Source organism: Chrysochloris asiatica, unplaced genomic scaffold (assembly GCF_000296735.1).
Source record: "Chrysochloris asiatica unplaced genomic scaffold, ChrAsi1.0 scaffold00163, whole genome shotgun sequence".
Lineage (NCBI taxonomy): Eukaryota > Metazoa > Chordata > Mammalia > Afrosoricida > Chrysochloridae > Chrysochloris > Chrysochloris asiatica.
The window spans coordinates 575,411-595,850 of record NW_006408681.1 but is presented as its reverse complement, the minus strand read 5'-3'; the positions used below and the strand labels follow the sequence as shown (position 1 = coordinate 595,850).

At 39.1% G+C, this 20,440-nt stretch overlaps 2 protein-coding genes across 2 annotated transcripts in view; one reads left to right on the top strand and one right to left on the bottom strand.

The window, feature by feature from the left end:
• Positions 1 to 3,279, top strand: part of KIAA1731 (KIAA1731 ortholog) — a 43,891-nt gene extending 40,612 nt beyond the window's left edge. The window contains exons 25-29 of the mRNA XM_006871222.1: positions 2,494 to 2,578; positions 2,668 to 2,835; positions 2,921 to 3,014; positions 3,080 to 3,179; positions 3,259 to 3,279. Coding sequence (XP_006871284.1) covers positions 2,494 to 2,578; positions 2,668 to 2,835; positions 2,921 to 3,014; positions 3,080 to 3,179; positions 3,259 to 3,279 — 468 coding nt within the window. The remainder of the gene's footprint in view (positions 1 to 2,493; positions 2,579 to 2,667; positions 2,836 to 2,920; positions 3,015 to 3,079; positions 3,180 to 3,258) is intronic.
• A 4,968-nt stretch (positions 3,280 to 8,247) lies between these two features.
• Positions 8,248 to 16,136, bottom strand: TAF1D (TATA box binding protein (TBP)-associated factor, RNA polymerase I, D, 41kDa). The gene is made up of 6 exons (XM_006871221.1): positions 16,107 to 16,136; positions 15,428 to 15,618; positions 11,061 to 11,445; positions 10,057 to 10,232; positions 8,667 to 8,709; positions 8,248 to 8,385 (listed from the first exon to the last, which is right to left on the bottom strand). Exons 1-6 carry the CDS (start codon positions 16,134 to 16,136, stop codon positions 8,248 to 8,250), a joined length of 963 nt encoding a protein of 320 aa, XP_006871283.1.
• Between the last annotated feature and the right edge of the window lie 4,304 nt (positions 16,137 to 20,440).

The following is a 20,440-nucleotide window of genomic DNA, read 5'->3' as shown; positions in this document are numbered from 1 at the left end:
GGTTTTTCTACTTCTCTTTCCACATCATATTTTCCTTAGGATAAGTACTGGACTGCTAACCCCAAGGTCAGTGGTTCAAACCTACCAGCCACTCCTTTGAAACCCTTTACAGGGTCTGACCTGATGCAGCGGCACTTAACATTTCCTCATATTCATTTTGATCCACATTAAATGCATATGCAATAGACCAGCAAATGATGTGCTCACAGCAGAAACTGACTGCTGACAAACCTTTTGAGAGCATTTTGTACATATATAATGCTATGGGTTAATGTGCCAGACTGCAAAGCCACTTGAACTGGCGGTTCAAGTTCACCAGCTGCTCCTCGGAAACACTATACAGGGTCGCAGTGGGTCAGAACCAACTCGAAGGCACTTAACAACTATCAGTAGCTATTGATAAAGACTTGGGTTAGAACTCATGCCTGGCATTCTCCAAGGAGATACTTTATTCAAAAGAGTAGGTGCTAAGAGACAGAAGACTCAGAAGATAAGAAAATCCAGACTTGACTTAACAAAATGCTAATTTGGACTTGATAAAACTAAGTGATTTTCAACATGCACATTATTTGTACCTCATTCAACTACAAACAGACCATTTGATTACCTGGTTAGTGCTTTTAATAATTCTCAGAAGGGAATTCCGTATTAATTTGAAACTGTTTATAAGAAAACACTTAAGAAGACATCCCCACATACTTACTATGGTGCCAACAACTGCCTCCACAACTGAACTTTATCTCTGTGTGAGAAAAAGTACATTTTAAATCCCAACAGTCTTTTCCCAAACTGGTTTATAACAAGTTTATAATCATTCTTGATGCTTTCATAAAAGCGAATTTCTAATTCTAAACACATTCTAAGATATTGGGAAAGACTATAGAAGTGACTCCAGAAACAGGTGGAAAATTTCTTAAAATTACTCAAGGGTATCAAGGTTGTTACTTCAAGCAGTGAATACAGTAGAGTATGCTTGACAACACTGTAAAGGTGTCTCAGCATTTGGTTGTTTATCAAAATCAGATTGTTTGAATACTAGTTCCAAAGCCCAAACTTAATGCTACTGGAGTCAATTACAATTCCGACCCATAGCAACCCTGTGTGGGGTGGCTTCCAAGGAGCACCCAACATTGCAGTCCAGTGCATTAAGCCACAGCACCACACCAAGATACCACGTTAAGTGCCTTCCAACCCATAGTGACCCTGTATAGGGTTTCCAAGGAGCAGCTGCTAAGCTTGAACCACCTACCTTGCAGTTCAAACAACTTTGCAATCTGACACATTAACCCACAGAGCCACACACCAGGACTCCATTGTTTCTAAGTGGTTGAACCATAAAGCATAACCACTTTGGGACCAGAACTCCTTAAACATGGGGGTACCAGTTTTCTGAAACTGCTTTGAGCACTTTCACTGATCAAACTCTGGAGCAAGTTTGGGCCTCACAAACTGTTCATAAACTACCATGGGCCATACTCAGCATATTTATAGAACCCAGATCTAGTCAAAACTGTTTGCAACCAATTCAGAGTGATCTAACAAAAATTCTCATTGGGAGGACCTTAGGTGGAATCCTGAGTCCCATCCACAACCTTGTGAGGTGAGACATTCCCACTAGAAAGGACAAGCACACTGGAACAGCTACAGTGACAGAAGATATATCTTCATGATGAACCTGACCTATACTCAGAGTGGTAGTTACTATCAATGCTATCCGCTCTGTGCACAAGGTAGATAGGGATGGGCAACTTAGACATTGGCTACCTAAAATGAGGGTGCAATAAAGGCACGAAGTGACTGGCTTACAAGGTTTCAAGACACAGCTTAGTTAAGAAAGAGCCCCCACTGAATGGTTATCTTGTCTAGATGGGACTGGTGAAAGGAGATGGGGATAAGATTCAGTAGTGAATAACTGTTATGACATGACTAATCGTGACTGTCACAATTGTAAAGGTAGAAGTTTTGTAACAAAAAAAAAAAAAGGGAAGTGATTAATCTTAACAGTCCAGAAACAGAGGACCCTAGGACCATCAAGAGAGGAACACACAAATAGAATGTGGGCCCTTATCCAGAGAAGTGGCAGCACCAGAGATGAAGGACGCTAGATTCATCAACTAAGAAGAGAAGGAGTAAGAACTGGTGGCCAGGAGCAGACTTGCAGAATGTGCCCTTCAGAGATGTAAATTATTATGTATGCCAGAGTGGGTTTTTTTCTTTGTGTGGTTTTTAAAAAAAGCTAAAGTGGATAGAAATACTTTTAACTCATGGTATATGGAGGGGATTATAATCAATGTAATGAAACAAGTTACATGAATTGTTGAATGTGAAACTGATGATGTGCCCTTTAAACGTTCACTCAATACACAATAAAAACCTTAAATTATGGCTAAATATTTACAAAAAACAAGAGGGCAGAGGTTGATAGGAGTAAACTTTTAGTAAAAACTTACCACAGACTAAGAATTTGCTTGCTCACAATCTCTTTGTAATTAGGTGAGTGAATTTTTGCTTCTACCAGAAGCAGCAAGTCAACTTGTATCAGAGCATTATGGGAAGAATCTAGTAAAACAGCCAACAGGTATGCTTGCTTGTGAGTGGTTGAACCTTGGGGGTTAAGTGAGGGAGGCAGGAAAGGGTGGATGAGGTGACTACTTGGAGGAGAAACAGGTGTTTTTTTTTTTCCCAAACAAACTCCTTCAGCTATGCCAGAGAGCTTACAAGAAGCATTTCTTAGAAGGAAAAAACTGTTTATTGAGAGATCTACTCAGAGGCAGAAAGAAATAAGAAAGAAAACTTGGGTCACAGAAAACCTACAAGTTGGGAAACATTCTACAGGTATATTCCAACCTGGAGTTGGGTGGTTAATTCCATTGTTTAGGTTTATCTGTGTCAAATCACTATATATGTTCTTATCTCAAAGGCATAAGTCACCTAAAAGGTGTGAGTAAAGATCGGGTCTCTCTCCCTGAAGACAGAAGGACTGAACAAGCCCTCATGTACCAAAGGGCTCTAAGGTAGCTAGAACCTTTCTGAGTGGGTTTTTCTGATGGAATGCTATCTTACTAATTCCATATTATAGATCATGTAATCAATTATCTGAAGTAAAAGAGCAGAGAGAAAAGAAAGCAAGACAAGCAGTATATGCTCAAAATAGAGCAAGGGCAAGAGAATTTCATAAAGTGAGTTTCCTCCTTCCCTCCAACTGTTTTCAAAAATAAATGACTGGCAACTTCTAATTTTATTTTATTCCTTCTACAGAAAACACTAGAAAAACTTTGAGTCAAGACTACGTGACTTTCTGCAGGATAACCAGAGTTTTATTTTATAAATCTTATTTAATGTTAATAAATTTTATTTAAGGAACTTTACATGTTGTCTTTGATTCCAAGTGCCATCAATCTAGGACTTGTAGTTCCTCCAGAGCTTGTAGCTTCAAGATGTTGTTGTTGTTGTCAGGTGATAGTCCTAAAAAAAATAATAGTTATTGGTTACTAAACTTTGACCCGGCCTATCCGTGAATAGTATCTTTCTTGTATCTCCCTCAGGAAAAAGCACAGCACTACTGAGTGACTATAGCATTCCAAGGGGAATTTTAATTTTTGGTCACAGCGTTAAGAACTATTGGTCTCACAGCTCCAAAAGCTCTCTTTGAAATGACCCATCTTTTCTAATGTGTGAATACCTTGTTCTTGGGTTTCCAGAGATCATCATCATAGTCATCAGCCACTGATGATCACACCAAATCTTGAAGACTTAGCACAAAAATAAAAGACTTTGTTACTACATACACAGAAAACGTGTAGCTTAAATTTCCATTGGTGTTTGATAATGGAAATAAAGGTATGAAATGTTCCCAGTCGGTTTAATGCTAGCAAGGTAGCAAAGACAAAACCCAGTGGGAAGGTTTTTTTTTTTATGGTCATGTCCACAGCAAATCAGAAACTGCATTCTAAAAGCCTTGGTAATGACCACTGTTAAGTGCTAGAGTCAGTTCTGTCTCAAAAACCCGGTGTAGAGTTTCCAAAGAGGAGCTGGTGGGTTTGAACTGTCGACTTTACTGTTAGCAGTCCAATGCTTATCCTACAGCACCACACCAGGACTTGACTGTACTCTGGGGCCAATAATTTGGTGTGATAGGTAAAAACAAGTTACCTGCCAAAATGTGCTGCTTTCATCTCCCAATTAGACATGGACAATCTGAAGAATGTACTTCAAAATATTTTGTACCTATGAGAAATTTCAAATTCATATTTTCTCTTACAAAGTATTAAAATTTCCAGAGCAAACAGAAACCCAGTATACAATTAGTGTATATTGTAAAATTACTTATTTTCATATATTCAAGCCAAGTAATCAAGTATTTTGCAAGCCAAAAAATAGTCCATATTAAACATGAAATAAGAGGCTGAATAATTCCATTATCATTTGAATCAATAAAATCAGCAATGCTCTCTGATCATTAGTTTTCTGGCACATGCTTTCTGTTTTACTAGTTTTTGACTTTCTAAAAGACAGCATTAATGTGGGTGGATGTTCAGAAAGGCCATTTTCATTCAGCCTATTCAGAGCAGTTGAACATTTTGCCTATCATCACAACATCCTAGTAAAAGGAATATTAACAAGTATGCCATTCACATCTAAGGTAATGATAAACCACTAGGTTTCACTGCTTTAATGACTATTTGATAAATTCAACAACTGTGGTGTTGAAATAAATTTTTAAAGAAGTTAAAACATGTCTTATAAATTACCTGCATTGCCTATAAATTTCTTACCTGGAATTTTTTCAAATTCATCTCAGGACCCTAGAAGTAGAAAGGAATTGATATTTTAACCCAATTTGTCCCTTTCTAATGCATTTCTATGTTACATCTAGTTTTTATAATTATTTGAGAAAAAGTGTTACAGGTCTCATTGTCACCACTGTAATTCGTTTACTGTGATGGAAGCCAAACCTGTCTTCATTTCGCCACATTGACAGTATCTGAGACACTACGATTATTGGTGCCCATTGCCATATAAAAATGAGGCTTTACAATAGCAGTTCCTCAAGCTTATGTCTGCACCTGCATTCTAAATTTACAAGTGCAAACACTTATAAATAGGGATGACTTAATAGCAACATGAAAAATAGCCTTACATTTTAGGAATTGGTGACTATTCTCAGATATCCTAGGAAAAATAAAATAATTAGTTCTTAACAAAGATTATTAACAAGCAGATAGTATTGAAAACTATAGAAATTGTTTCAAGAGAAATACCAGGTTTAAATGTACAAAGGCCAAGAAAACCAACGATGCCAGATCCTGAATTTCTATAGCACTGTCCATTGAACATTCCAGCAGGAATCAACTGCTGGATGCAGATACCATCCAGTGCAACTACAGCTGAACCCACTTGCCAAGTTTTCAGTGGTTCTATTCTAAGAAACAGGCTTACTTTCATGTATCTCCTAAATTCCTCTAATGTCTACAATCTAACCTTTATTACCAATTACTACAAAGTGAAACAACTGTATTTTATAATCTATGAAACATCTTATATTCTGTTTCTTTTTATATGTAACTATTACATCAAATCACTACAAGAAACATTAAGGGCCACAGGCATATTCATTGTTGCTCAATTACACTTGGGCTGAATTACTTTAAAGCAAATCCAGTATCCCTAATTGAAACAATGTACCAAGAGAATGCAACAACCTCATTTGTTTACATTGACCCACTCAACATTTTAGCCTCAATCTGTAGTCTTGAGTGCTTCAAATAGTTCATGAAAAGTTTTGTTTTTTTTTTTCATTCTACAAACATTGTGACTAGTATTTTTGCCAAGCTCTGTATCTTAAATGGCCTGATAATTTCCTATTAAGATACTCCACTTACCTGAGTTGAAATCTCATTCACTCCTATGGAGACAATGTGAAAGAAAAGCTTTAGAATATCTTTTTTCAATTTCCTGTCAAAATTACAGCCTTAATATAAGTTCAATATCCATTAAGTATATCCAGCTCAGTCAGAATCAAGTTTTAGTTCATGTCTGTATCATTCAGCAGTTGAACATTTAAATTCATCATTTGAACTATAACAGTACCCCAAAATAATCATACTTGACACATCAGTTAAAACTTACCCAGGAAAGTGGAGATCATAGGATATATCAACACCTAAAGTAAAAACAACTATTACATCTTTCCTACTTTCATCTTTCCTACTGTCTTGTAGTTTCTTCTCACAGATCCAACAAATAGTTCTATGAGTAAAGCAAAACCACATAGTTACTCTATGAGGCGTTTCCAACAATGTGGGTCTACAGGAAAGGCCCCATTGGGATAGACCTCAACCAATTATTCAGAAAGCCACTGTTCATCCCATTTAAATTAACTCAATCCTTAGTGCTAATCAAAATGAAATTATGCAATGTATCAAAGTAGCTGCTATAGATGATCCACAGGACAAGTATAGGATGAGTTAGTTGTATCTTCGCGAAGTTTCCAGAAACATTTTATTTCAATGACTTTCTTGCTTCCAAAAATCAATAGCTACAGAAAATGTTTTCCTGAGTTATTTCACATCTACTAATAATTTAAATTACTTAAGACTTTTAAGATCAGGATCAAAAAGGATAAAATAGATGATTATGGAAGTTCTATTATCCTTTTGACCTTGGTTTTGTATAAACTTAAGTAAGGGCTTTCCATTGAGTTGTCCCAAAGGAGGGCCAGAGAGATTCCTGTGCTGCAAGTAGCTCCCTGAGTGGGGCCGGTGATATGAAGTAGAATCCTAAGGTGGTAGCTAATATCCATTGGCCTAACCCTGGGTGGCTAGGGATGACACTGCTACTTGGAGATGCAATGATGATGAAGTTGAAACGCCAGATTTAAATCCTTTCATTTCTACCAATTAGCAAAGAAACCTTTTTGCTTAGTGCAGGCATTTTAGACAATTCATTAATTCAAGTGGTAGTGTAGGTTTAAAATACATTAGGCAACACTGATTAAAAAGGAGAAAAAAAAAAAAAGAAAACCACTGGGTTCTACCTCATAGCAACCTTGTAGATGGTTTGAGCAATAGCTGGTGTATTTAATTAAACTGCCATCCTTATGGTTGACAGTCTAGTGCTTATCTTACAGTGCTATATACATACCTGAAATGGAAATTTCACACATCAGATTCTTTAAGATAAATGCCTAAAAAAATAAGAGAATCTTACTATTTCACAGCAACATAAAAACTAGAATGCTAAATCAATATAGCTAAGATATCCCTTATGACCTATGCTTTTTATAGCAACCCTGGTACAGGATTTCTGAGGAGCAGCTTTGAGTTTGAATCACCAACCTTGTGATTCAAACCGACCTTAGGGCCCATTGCTTAATCCCACAGTGACGCACGAAAAGTTAGACATTATTATGGAACACAGGGTTTACCATCAACTCTGTGACATTTAATCATGTATGTCCCTTCTTATCTGTATCAAAGCTCATACTGAATAATGAGCTCTGGGTTGCAAAAGAGGATTTATTTTTGCACTTGTCTCTGAGTCTTTGTCCACAAATTCAACAAACACAAACACAAGTGCTATCAGCAAAATGCAGATGTGGAGTCCTGGTATAGGGGATAGCTACATAGTAGGACAAACACTGGCCTGCTAACTGAAAGGCTGTCAGTTCAAACCCAGCAGCTGCTCCTCAAACCCCTGTACAGAACCATTATAGATCACAACAGACTCTGCTGGAGGACACTTAATGACTCCATACAGGGAATATAGTGACTAAGTTAAAATGAAAGTATGTCTAAACCCATCACTGAGTCAATTCCAACTCAGTGACCCTGTAAACATAAACTGAATTGCCCTATAAGATTTCCAATGCAGCAAATCTTTATAGAACGAGCAGCGAAGTTCTTAACCACTGCACCAATGCTGCACATTTAAACTGGTATAGGTTGCCGGATTACAAACATCCTGGACATCTAACTAACAAAGCATTCTGTTGGGAAATTATGAGATAAAAACTCCAGGATTTAATAACTTATCACCTCCCTAAAGCTATCAGTAAACACAGCCTGTCCTTGTTTTTAAGAAGTGATTATAGCTATGAAAGCTGCAGATTTGCCTACGTTTTAAAACAATAAGGTTTTCTAATTAAAAAAAAAATCACCATATTAGCATATTATAAAACATTTATTTTTGGAAAGTTTTCCTGATGCTTACCTTGTTTGACACTGAGAGTCCTTGCTCCATTTCTGGTCAACAAGTCCTCTTTTGTCCAGTTTTTTTTTTGGAATTTTTCTTTCTAATCAATGCAGTGTCTTCACTATTTCCTTCAGCTAAATTTACCTTTTCCTTCTTTGGAAATTCACAACTTACTATGAAGCAATTATCCTCCTAAATAACAACAAAAAAATCAAGTAAACCTTAACTACTTTAGTGAAAACACAACAGTGAAAGGTTGCAAGAGATCATTTGAGATCAAAAAGGGCAGCATTTATTTACCTATGGACAATGTTCAGAAGAGTTGGGAAAGGAGGAATAGAAATAAACTGGGTGAGGTTATGTTATAGTGAGGGTGTTACAATCTATGAGATAAAATGTGTATTATCTGTTGAATGTAAAACAGATGACCACTCTTTAAAACCTTCATTCAATAAAATGTTGAAATCACTTACCACCAATTTGATATCACATTCATCACTAGGTTCATCTTCACCCCTGTAACATTAAAATGCATTACATAAGTAATGATTAAACCACAGCCGTGGCTATAACTGATATCTATCATTACTGTAAAGGAGCTTTGGTAGCATAGTGGTTCTGAGTCGGGCTGCTAATCTCAGTCAGCAGTTTGAAAATACCAGCAGTTTTGTGGGGGAAAAAAAACGAGGCTTTCTGTTCCTGTAAAAGATTTACAGCCTCCCCATACAGGGCTGTTATGAGTTGGAACCAACTCCATGGCACATAACTACTACCACCACTGTAAGATAGGCACTGGACAAGGTGGGCTTGGAACACAAGGTCAACCCATCAGAGCCGCTCTTTGGGAATCCTACACAGGTACTCTATGAATAGGAATGGGTTTAAGGGCACTTAACATTACCTGGGGTAGGAGGGTATCATTTCTATCATCCTTTCATTACCCCTTTACCTGTTGTATCTTCTTTCTTACCTATTGTCAGACAGACATGGCTGCCTAATAGGTAATTTATCTCAGGAGAGGTACTAAGAACTTGGGTGTGCTTAGACATGGAGGGGAAACCTAGGGGAAAGTATAGGATGAGTTGTATCATCGCTGAAGTTTCCATAAACATTTTATTTCAATGACTTTCTTACTTCCAAAAATCAATAGCTACAGAAAATGTTTTCCTGAGTTATTTCACATCTACTAATAATTTAAATTACTTCTTGATACTTTAAGATCAGGATCAAAAAGGATAAAATAGATGATTATGGAAGTTCTATTATCCTTTTGACCTTGGTTTTGTATAAACTTAAGTAAGGGCTTTCCATTGAGTTGTCCCAAAGGAGGGCCAGAGAGATTCCTGTGCTGCAAGTAGCTCCCTGAGTGGGGCCGGTGATATGAAGTAGAATCCTAAGGTGGTAGCTAATATCCATTGGCCTAACCCTGGGTGGCTAGGGATGATACTGCTACTTGGAGCTGCAATGATGATAAAGTAGGAAGTCCAGATCATGGCTGATCTTGTTTCATTTCTCCTTGTCCTGATAAGTGTATGGTCTGCACTCTGCTCACAAATGGTCTAACAATAATGTGTCAGATGTCAATACACTCAAGCAGCCAAATCATTCAATAGATACAGCCTATTAATGTTGACATATACTACATTCATCAAGGAACTCTGGTAGCAAAGTGATTACAAATTGGGAAGTTCGAAACTACCAGCTGTTCCACAGAAGAGGAGACTCCACGGTACTTAACACACTATATTCATCAGTATTAAATTAAAGCAAGCAAATTAATGACAGATTGGCAATAATTAACATTTAAATTTAAATAAATATAATAAAACTCATGGCCAAATCATTTTGCATATTTCAACTTACACTGACTCTTCAATAGGTGATATGGAACCATCATCATCTACATATTTATATCGACGACTATCAAGATCTGTTTTTTCTAAATCTTCACCAACATTCATCTGTTTCAACGATTCTTTGAGGTGGTATTCATATTTCAGTTTTTCAATATACTTGAAAAATCCTCTTGCAACAGCTTGCTATAATAAAAGCCATACCATATTCTAAGACATGATTTATTTACAAATGAAAATATTTTCTTTCATGATTCAGCATATTTCATGAATAGCTATATTCAAAAGTGGGCAAAGATACCTTTGCAAAGAACCCAATTAATGCTTATGATTATTCACTGAACTATGTGGCACTGTGGGTTAATGTGTCAGATTGCAAGGTCGGTGATTCAAGATCACCAGCTGCTCCTTGGAAACCCTTTACGGGGTCACTATTAGTCGGAATCGACTCGATGGCACTTAACAACATATTTGATCAGTGTATTTATAACAGTCAGGCTCTAAGAAAATGCAATCTGTGGCTATGGTGCTCGGTAGGGTAATCAAAAGATCACAAGGTCAGTCTGAACTGTAAGGTTAGCAGTCCCACCAGCCAATCCTCAGAAACCCTATACAGGGTTGTTATGAGTCAGAATTGACTCTACAGTACTTAACACTGCCAATGAGTAAGTGTGGGTTTGAATGTGGCTGTTGCAAAACAATCGGTCATGAGTTTTACACGTCATACTTAATGGTCAAGCTCTGACTCAGTGACCCTATATAGATCTGCTGGTGGGTTTGAACCATAGACCTTGTGTTTAACAGTCCACAGTCCAGTGTATCACATTAAGTAGCTAGAGGGTACAGGTAGACTTTAGATGGAGTATTAACAGTAAGTATCACAGCTACAGATTAAATGAATACATAAAATGCTGAAGGGAAAAATATATTCCAGGTATCCTTAAAGGACGCTGTAAGTAGCAAAAAAAAAAATCTTCCAGCTACACGTGTACATATAGACTAATGGTCACTCACCTCAAAGGTTAAAATTTTTCTCCAAGGAAGTGGGTTTTGTCCATTTTCTGATTCTAAAAATGGGAAACCAGGTCTTTTCTCTGTAAATTGTTTTTTACCAATTTGTGAACTTTTAGTGTTTCTACTTCCTTTTGGTCTTCCCCTTGGTCTTCCTGTTGGTTTATATTTCCTCTTCTTTTTCCGTTTCTTTTTCTTAAATCTTTCAAAAATAGCTTTTAAAGTCAATGGTCTTGGTTCCAAATAGGAATCACTTGATGATGAATCTCTTGCCTGAGCATGTTCAGGTGAATGAACAAGTGTACTTAGAGGGTCTTGTCGCAGCTTAGGTGAGGAAGGAATACACTGAGTTTTAAATAAGCTGCTACCAGAAGATTCTGAGCTATCACTAGAAAAAAGAAAACATTGCATCCTCGTATTACTGAAACCGTATGGCAAATGGACATTGCTTTCAAAGACTAATGCACGGAAATTTGCTTAGCATAATTACATTAAAAGATGGAAGAAAAAGATGGTTTCAGGGTATTTATCCACTGAATTATGACCACCAGATAGTCCACACAAATCTGTTTTCACAGCAGTAAGAAAATATTTTATCTTTAGAATTTAAACTCCTTGAACTGTCTTGTTTTACTACTTCAGCTTCTCTAGAATAAATTTATATGTATGACATGTTTTTAAGTGCCATGTGGTTCCGATGACTGGGTTTTGTGGTTAGTAGTCCACTGCTTATTCTACAGCACCACACCAGGGCTCATATGTGACATAGTAGACAATTTGATGAAAAGTATGATCAAATATTTATCCCAGTTTAAAAAAAGAAACAACTGCAATAATTCAATAGATCACACAGAATTAGACTTTGAAGGTCTGTGTTAATCCCAATTTTTCTTGCAAATTTCCTAATTTCTGAGAATTAGCTCTTACCACTACTAAGATCTAATTAATGCTTTTCTGGCAATTAAAATACAGTAAACATAATGCAGGAAGTCCTGATGTGGTGCTGTGGGTTAATGCATTGGACTGCAAAGTGAGTTTGAACTAAAAGTTCAATGGTTCAAGCTCACCAGCTGCTCCATGGAAACCCTATACAGGGCTGCTATGGGTTGAAACCAACTGCAAGGCACTTAATATAACGCAGGCTTACCTTTGATTCTCAAATTCCTCAGTAGTCGTTAAATCATTTGTCATTGGGTAGTTGGGAGAATCCATTTCTGAAATTTCTCCAGGCCCTTCCTTGAATCAGATTGTTTTATTCATCACTTTTCATTGCTTTAAAGGGATTAAGTCCTGCAAATATAAATCACAATAAATGTGATACAGCTTCATGAATAATTGCTAATGTTCAAAACACACATTGCAAATATCTAAATAATTTCAATGTGGCAAATTATACCATTATCTGACTTTAGGTACATTTGATTGACCAAGGCTTTAATCTTCTCATCTGTTGATAATTGCCTTCAAGTTGGAGACCCTAGTTCTGCCATCCTTATTGTTAGCACATTCCAGTGCTTCTCCTACATTGCCACATGAGCTTTTCATAATAAAGAAACTGACAAGTTCCATCAATATCCTCATATGCACGTAAAAGTTGGACAATGAGTAAGGAAAACTGTAGAAGAATTGAAGCAGGTGGGTTATGGTGTAGAAAAATATTAAAGGTACTATGAAGAACAAGTAATCTGTTTGGGAAGAAATACAATTAGAATGCTAATGAGAAGCCAAGATAAGTCAGACTTCTCATACCTTGTACATATCAGGAGGTACCAGTGCCTGGAGAAGGTTATCAAAAAAGGAAGAAAAGTGGTAAAGTGGAAGGTCAGCAAGAGGAAGAAAAACAGGATGGACTGGCACAGTGGCAGCAACAATGGGCTCACCCATGGCAATACTTGTGAGGATAAAGGACTGAGCATTATTTGTGGTACACAGGGTTGCAACAAATTCTACAATACCTAATAACAATCCTATCCTTTAACACTCAATAGTGCCAGATTGCTTCCATTAAAGTATTATCATTTCCAGGAAAGGATCCAACATTAATCCAACTACCAGTAAAATTATTTCACCAGGAACTACTAACAATATATAGCCAAGAGCCAAAAGGTTATGTTCTAAGAGAAAAAGATACCAGCAGCCCTGGTGAGCAAAGGGCTATGCGTTGGGCTGTTAACAGGAAGGTGGTGGTGGTGTGCTGTGGAGTACCTGAATAGGGTGTTTCTGAGGCTGTCTTTATGGGAGCACAAAGCCTCATTTTTCTCCCATGGGAATGAATGGTAGGTCCAAGCAACTGACCTTCAGTTTAGCAGCTCTGGTGGCGTAGTGGTTACTGAATCGGGCTGTGAACCGTAAGGTAGCAGTTCGAAACTACCAGCTGTTTCGTGTGAGAACGATGAGGCTTTCTGCACATCTTTTTTACAGCCATGGAAACCCTGTACAGGGTGGCTATGAGTCGGTTCAGACTCCATAGCACATAACCACTGGTGTGGCGTTGTGGGTTAATGCACCAGACTGCAAAGCCGTTTGAACTGCAAGGTCGGCAGCTCAAGCTTACCAGATGCTCCTTGGAAACTCTATACAAGGTCGCTATGGGTCAGAATCCACTCATTGGCACTTCACAACATGTAACCACTATGCTACCAGCAGTTTGAATTATCAGCATCCCTAGGAGAGAATGACGAGGATCTCTGCTCCTACTGTAAGATTTACAACCTCAGAAACCCTACTCGGTATGCCACAAAAGATGCCTCATTATACCAAGTAAAATCAATTGCCATTTACCATCTGGATCCAACAGGCAATTTTAACTGCTAATTCCCATTTCCATCCCAAATCCACTGAATCAAAATCTGCATTTTAAACTAGACCCTCTCCCCCAGTCATTTTTTCAATGTATACAGTAACATATAACAATGTTACTCTGTATACTTGGGTTGTAGATAGTAACTAAAGAATAAGTATTCAGCATATACTGGAGTCCTGGTGTGGCCTGTGGGTTAATGTGATAGACTGCAAAACCATTTGAAATGCAAGCTTGGTGGTTCAAGCTCACTAGTTACTCTTCTGAAACCCTATACAAGGTCACCATGGGTTGAAACTGACTCCACGGCACACTTGTGTTGTAGATAGCATCTAAAGAACAAGTCTTCAGCATATATTGGACACTAACAAATTATGTAACTTTCTAATTTTAAGATGTGCACTTCAAAAAATATTGTTATGAAATGTCCATTACTCAAAACCAAAGCACTAGCAAAAATTTATCCTGATGGAACTGGTATTGAAATTTTGAAAAACAAAAACTATCAAAGTTATCTTACTCAATAGTCCTGGTGTGGCGCTGTGGGCTAAAGCATCCAAACGGTATTGTTGGTTTGAACGATAAGGTCGGCGGTTCAAATTCAGCAGCCGCTCCTTGGAAACCCTATAAAGGATCCCTATGAGTCGGAACCAATTCGGTCACTTTCGCACAATCTGTGCAAAAAGCATTCCTACTTTGTCTTTCCATTTAGGGATTCTGCCATTCTTAACGGCCACGTGGCCAAAAGCGCAAGACTTGGCTGGAGCCCATAATAATACCCTGTCGTGGTGTGGCGCTGTGGGAGAATGCGCTGGAACGCAAGGCTAGCGGTTCAAACTCACCAGTTACTCCTTGTAAACCCTATACAAGGTCACTATGAGTCGGAACCGACCCAATGGCACGTAACAACAGAGCCTGTACTGGATCTCAAATTCTAAATAGTTGGTTTGTGGAAGGCTGAAGTATACAGTGGGCGCCCATTTAGCTTTGGCATAAACTCAGACTTCGTTTGAATTCTTTCTGATCCTTAACCAAAGGGGCTTAAATGCCAAAGGAAAAAAATGGCGTCAGCGCGGAATCCCGTATTAACATCTACATTTAAGACACAACGAAAACCAGACAGCACATGATAATCTCAATTGTTAAACCCGGCTGCTGTCCAGCCACTAGCTCCGAAAAGCCCTACTCTCTCAAGACCTGATTTATAACGCTTAACCTTCCCAAACTACGGGTTTACTGTTGTTGGTTAGTGCCGTCGATTGGGTTCCGACGGTTAAGAGGCTGGTGGGTTTGAACCGTCCACCATCCGGTTAGGAGCGCTTATTTTACAGAATCACACCAGGACTCCAAACAACGCGGTTGTCCGAAGGACAATCTGCCAGATCGGCAGAGGCATACGCCATTTTAGTGCCATTTCAGTTCAAACCTCGAGCGAGAATTATCTGCCTAAGTACAAAGAGGTCTACGCTAACACCCAGTAGCACCCCGCCATTACATTCCATTATATGGACAAGAACCTACCTCTTTCCAATCGTGCGGAAAAAATGGACGAGCTTATCGCGGAACTCACCTAAGAGTGGGACTGAAATCTCGCGATACAACAGATCGCGGGGACCGAAGGGAGAGGTGGGAGGAGTTAGACGCTATTTTGACCACCTCCAGGGGAGGTGCGATTAGGAGTAGGCGGAGCCTGCGTCCTTTACGTAAAGGAGGCGGAGTTGTCTGAGAGAAGCGGTGGAGTTTAGGTACAGGCTTGCTTGACTGTGTTGGGTAAGTGCAACAACCAAGATAATATGGCAAATGGCAAAAGCAAATGGAGGCTCAGAGGAGTGCAACTGATGTGAACTGCGAGGAAAAAAGACTAGATAACCGATTTGTTTCCGGTGGTATGGCATTTGCTCTGCTGTCTGCTGACTGTCTTCTATCTTTCTCATACTGAAACTCATTGCTATCGAGTCGATTCCGACTCATAGCGACTAAAAAAAAAAGACCATAGTGTTTTCGAGGCTGTTAATCTTTACGAGCGACTGGTGGGCCCGAACTTCTGAACTTGTGTTTGCAAGTCCAGTGTTTGTCCTAGATTGGCAGGTGAATTTGGGTTTCTGTCCAAGAAATGTGAAGCACCCGTTTTGAGCGATTTTGATTTAATACTTAAGTCTTCAAATGCTGTTTTTTGTTAAAATAATTAGGAAAGAATCATGCTTAGACAGTGATCAAAATATGTAACCTTTGTACTGGAGCCTTCTTACTTCATAACGCACCAATTCCTGTCCAATCATTTTCGGACTTTTTCACTCCTAAAACTCAGCCTCCCAGGAGTTGTTAAGTATCAGCAGATACCGCACGGAAAAAAAACATCTCTCTCTCTCTCTCTCTCTCTCTCTCTCTCTCTCTCTCTCTCTCTCTCTCTCTCTCTCACACACACACACACACACACACACACACACACACAGAGTTTCCTCATCGGTTGCTGAGTGTTTAACATGAAAGTTACAGTAATTTCCTTTTGGTGATTATCCCCCTCCAAAAACAAAGTCGTTTTAAAAAAGAATGAGGCAGCTTGTTTTTTCCACTTTCCGACCTCTTGGATAAACTGGGAAGTTGTCTTCTCTTGGTTTATGTTGTTAAGTGCCATGGAGTCATTTCTGACTCATAGACAGATCCTGTATAGGGTTTCCGAGGAGCGGCTGGTGGATTTGAACCGCGGACCTTGTGGTTAACAGTCCAGTGCTTATCTTACAGCGCCACCCAGGACTCCTTTTTAGTTTATGATAGTGGTGGTGGTGGTGTGCCATGGAGTCGGTTCAGACTCATAGGGTTGTATAGGGTTTCCGAGGAGCGGCTGGTGGATTTGAACCGCGGACCTTGTGGTTAACAGTCCAGTGCTTATCTTACAGCGCCACCCAGGACTCCTTTTTAGTTTATGATAGTGGTGGTGGTGGTGTGCCATGGAGTCGGTTCAGACTCATAGGGTTGTATAGGGTTTCCGAGGAGCTGCTGGTGGGTTTGAACTTCTCTTACAACACCACACCAGGAGTCCAGAGGATTTCACAAAGGCTATAGGAATTCTGGTGTGGCGCTGTTGATTAATGCGCCAGACTGCAAAGCCGTTTGAACTGCAAGGTTGGCAGTTCAAACTCACCAGCTGCTTGGAAACCCTATACAGGGTTGCTATGGGTGGGAACCAACTCGATGTCACTTCACAACTCATAACAATATAGGCACTATAGCAGCATCAATGGGCTCAAGCGTGGCAACAATTGTGAGGTTGGCCCAGGACCAGGCAGTGTTTCATTCTGTTGTGCATAGGGTCGCTATGAGTTGGTACTGACTAGATGGCACCTCACAACAACATATGCAAAAGGAGTAGCCAGGAACCATGATGGACATGCATATTGCACCACTCCCCTTTGCCCGCATGAATGTTCTGTTGTCGCATTGGCCTCTACTTGCAAAACACAAGTTCAAAGATAAAATTATTTTAAAAGAAAAATTCCAAGATGATCACAGCAAAATGTTTAGCCAAGTGCCATTCTGAGCGTGTGGGTGCCAACCTTGCAGTTAGCAGTCCCACACAGAACTCACAGCTCTGTGCTACCAGGGTTCTTTTTTGTTTTTATTAAGTGCCGTTGAGTCTGTTCCAACTCATAATGATCCTGTATAGGATTTCCAAGGAGCGACTGGTGAGTTTGAACCTCTGACCTTATGGTTCAAACCAACCATGCAGTCTTGTGCTTATCCTACCAGGATTCATAGCAGCCCTGTACAGGGTTTCCAAGGAGCGACTGGTGAGTTTGAACCGCTGACCTTGCCAGGGCTTTTGTTGTTGTTGTTAAGTGCCATGGAGTCAATTCTGACTCAAGGCAGCCCTGTATAGGGTTTCTGAGGAGAGGCTGGTGAGTTTGAACTGCCAACCTTGGGGTTCACACTGACCTTGAGGTCGAGTGCTTATCCTACAGTGCCGCACCAGGACCCTTGCCAGGCGGGGCTCTAGGTAGTTGGAAAACAGAAGTAACAATCCTATCTTTAGTTCACAGACTACGGGGAAAAGACAGCAAACAGATGTAAACAGATTCTTCCTTAGTTTGAGCTGAAATGTGTCAGTTCTTCATCAGTTAACCAGCAAGGTATATAGTGTGATGTTGTTGTTGTTAAATACCCTATATAGAGTTTCCAAGGAGCAGCTGGTGAGTTTGAACCGCTGTTCTTGTGGTCCAGTGCTGTATCTCACAGCACCACATCAGTTCTGGCCTTATAGTGGGCAAGCTTTGATTTTGAAGTTTGTTTCTACCATTAATCAGTTTAGTGATCTTAGACAAGTAACATATCCTCTATGGCCTGTTTCCTCTTACATAAAATAAGAAAGGTTATACTTACCCATCATGGATGCAAGAGATTTTGAGAGAATGACATAGTGTCTTTGATAAAGTGTGCTCTCAAAAAATAATAATTCGCTTGGTGCAGTAGTTGGTTTACCCTTTTGGACTGTTCTGTCTGCCACCCTACTGCCTTCAATTTCTATTACTTTCTTTAAACTCTTTTTCTGAATCGCTAACCCTCACCATTTGAATAGGGAGTCCTGGTAGGATAAAGCACTAGATCATGAGGTCAATTTCAACTTCAAGGTCGGCAATTAAAATCCACCAGCTGTTCCTCAGAAACCCTTTACAGGGTTGCTATCAGTCAAAATCGACTTCATGGCACTTAACAACAGCAAAAAGCTTTCCTCCTAGAGCTCATCTGAGTTTATATTAGAACCTTTCTATCCCCTACCTCTCGTTATCCCTCAGTGCCACACCAGGAATTAGTAGGTGGCTTTTTTCTTATACCCTAACAGCACCTCCTCCTCCCTGCTCTACCCCCCCCCCCCCAACACACACATAGGAGCCTAGGGGCTTTGAAAAGTTTGTGGGACAATTCCATTATCTTTTCATTCCATTTTCCATTAACTTTTTGAAGCCCCCTCATACACACACTGTAACACTGCCTTCTATTAACTATTAACTTGTCTGTTAACAATTGTCTGAAGTTGTGCATTTCTTCACCAGGCATTCAGGTTATATAAAACCTTGTGTGGTTGGTCTTTGTTTTGCTGGGGAAATAAAATTAACAACTCACTTTTTAGAGTTAGTAAAGAGTATATATGGAGTCTTGGTGTGACGCTGTGGGTTAATGTGCCAGACTGCAAAGCTGTTTGAACTGCAAGGTTGACTGTTGAAGCTCACCAGCTGCTCCTCGGAAACCCTATACAGGTTCCCCATGGGTCAGAATTGACTTGACGACACTTAACAACAAAGGTTATGTATAAAATTAGGATTTATGTATTTGAATTTTCCTTTGAGTCATTTCTACTACAAGCAGAAATATATTAAGCGCTATTATCCAACATGAATCATTATGTAGTTTGATGTGTTCATGATTAAATTTACACTTAACCTGGTTGCCTGATTTTTTTTAAAAGTGATCAAATGTTATCACATAAAAATGTGATAAAATGTTAATATTTGGTAAGTTAATATTTGAAGAGTATACAGGTATTCTTTTAGTACAAGAATTATTTAAACGTGTTTTCTGTTCAACTGAAATTATTTCAAAATTACAATTAAAATATTCCATTCCTGAATAATTATAGGTCATTCTATTCAAGAATACATTAAAGATAACTGAGGTATAACGGGAATTTGGGCCCATTAATCAAGACTTTTTTCAGAAGCCCTGGTGATGCAGTACAATAAGCACTGGGCTGCCAACAGCAGGTCAGTGGTTCAAACCCATCCGCTGTTTCCCAGGAGAATGCTGAGGCAGTCTACTCCTGGGAAGGTTTATAGTCTCGGCAATCCTCAGGAGCAGTTCTGCTCTGTCCTAGAGGGTTGCTGTGAATTGGAATCGACTTGATGACAGTGAGTTTGGTTTGGGTTTGACATTAATAGTTGTTGTTTTACTTGGGAGAACAAACGATGCATATTTAATCATTGAAGGACAATAAAAGCTGGTAGTTGATAAAGTACTAAGGTGAATGTCAAGTCCTAAATGTATGCAGTAACATATTTGTAGAAAATATGTTTTCAAAATGATCAAACTAGAAACCTAGTTTCTAGGAAACGTATAAACATTTGGGGAATTTTTCTTTAAGCACACACATTTCAAGTGATGTGCTTTTCACTTACTGAGCGTTGTTGTTGTTAAGTGTTGTCAAATTCGTTCTGACTCATACTGACCCTGTATAGAGTTTCCTAGGAATGACTGGTGGGTTTGAACAATTGAACCACACCAAGATCCCAGTTAAAGTCAGAGGCTAATCCACTTAATGAAGTGTTTCATTAACAATTTTAAGGAGAACTCCAACAGTGCTCTTAGAAACTCTTATAAGAGATTTATCCTTCTTCTTTGTTGTGACTGGCCTAGTGTGAGGTTACCCACCCGCTTCATATCACTTCTGTTGTTTGTGGAGGGTTTTTTTTGCCTTCATTTTATTGATCTCCTTCTTCCGGGAACACTTGAGGTAAAATGCTGATTTCTGTGTATATATATGCCTGTAGTTGTGAAATGCTGTCAAGTCAGTTCAGAGACCCTGTATAGGGTT

Coding starts and splice junctions, on each gene's coding strand:
- TAF1D (XM_006871221.1), bottom strand. CDS start 16,136: ATGATTGGACAGGAATTGGTGCGTTATGAA. Junction 11,446..15,427: donor GATTTCAGTCCCACTCTTAG/GTGAGTTCCGCG, acceptor TCTTTTTTCTAG/TGATAGCTCAGAATCTTCTG. Junction 10,233..11,060: donor GAAAAATTTTAACCTTTGAG/GTGAGTGACCAT, acceptor CTTTTATTATAG/CAAGCTGTTGCAAGAGGATT.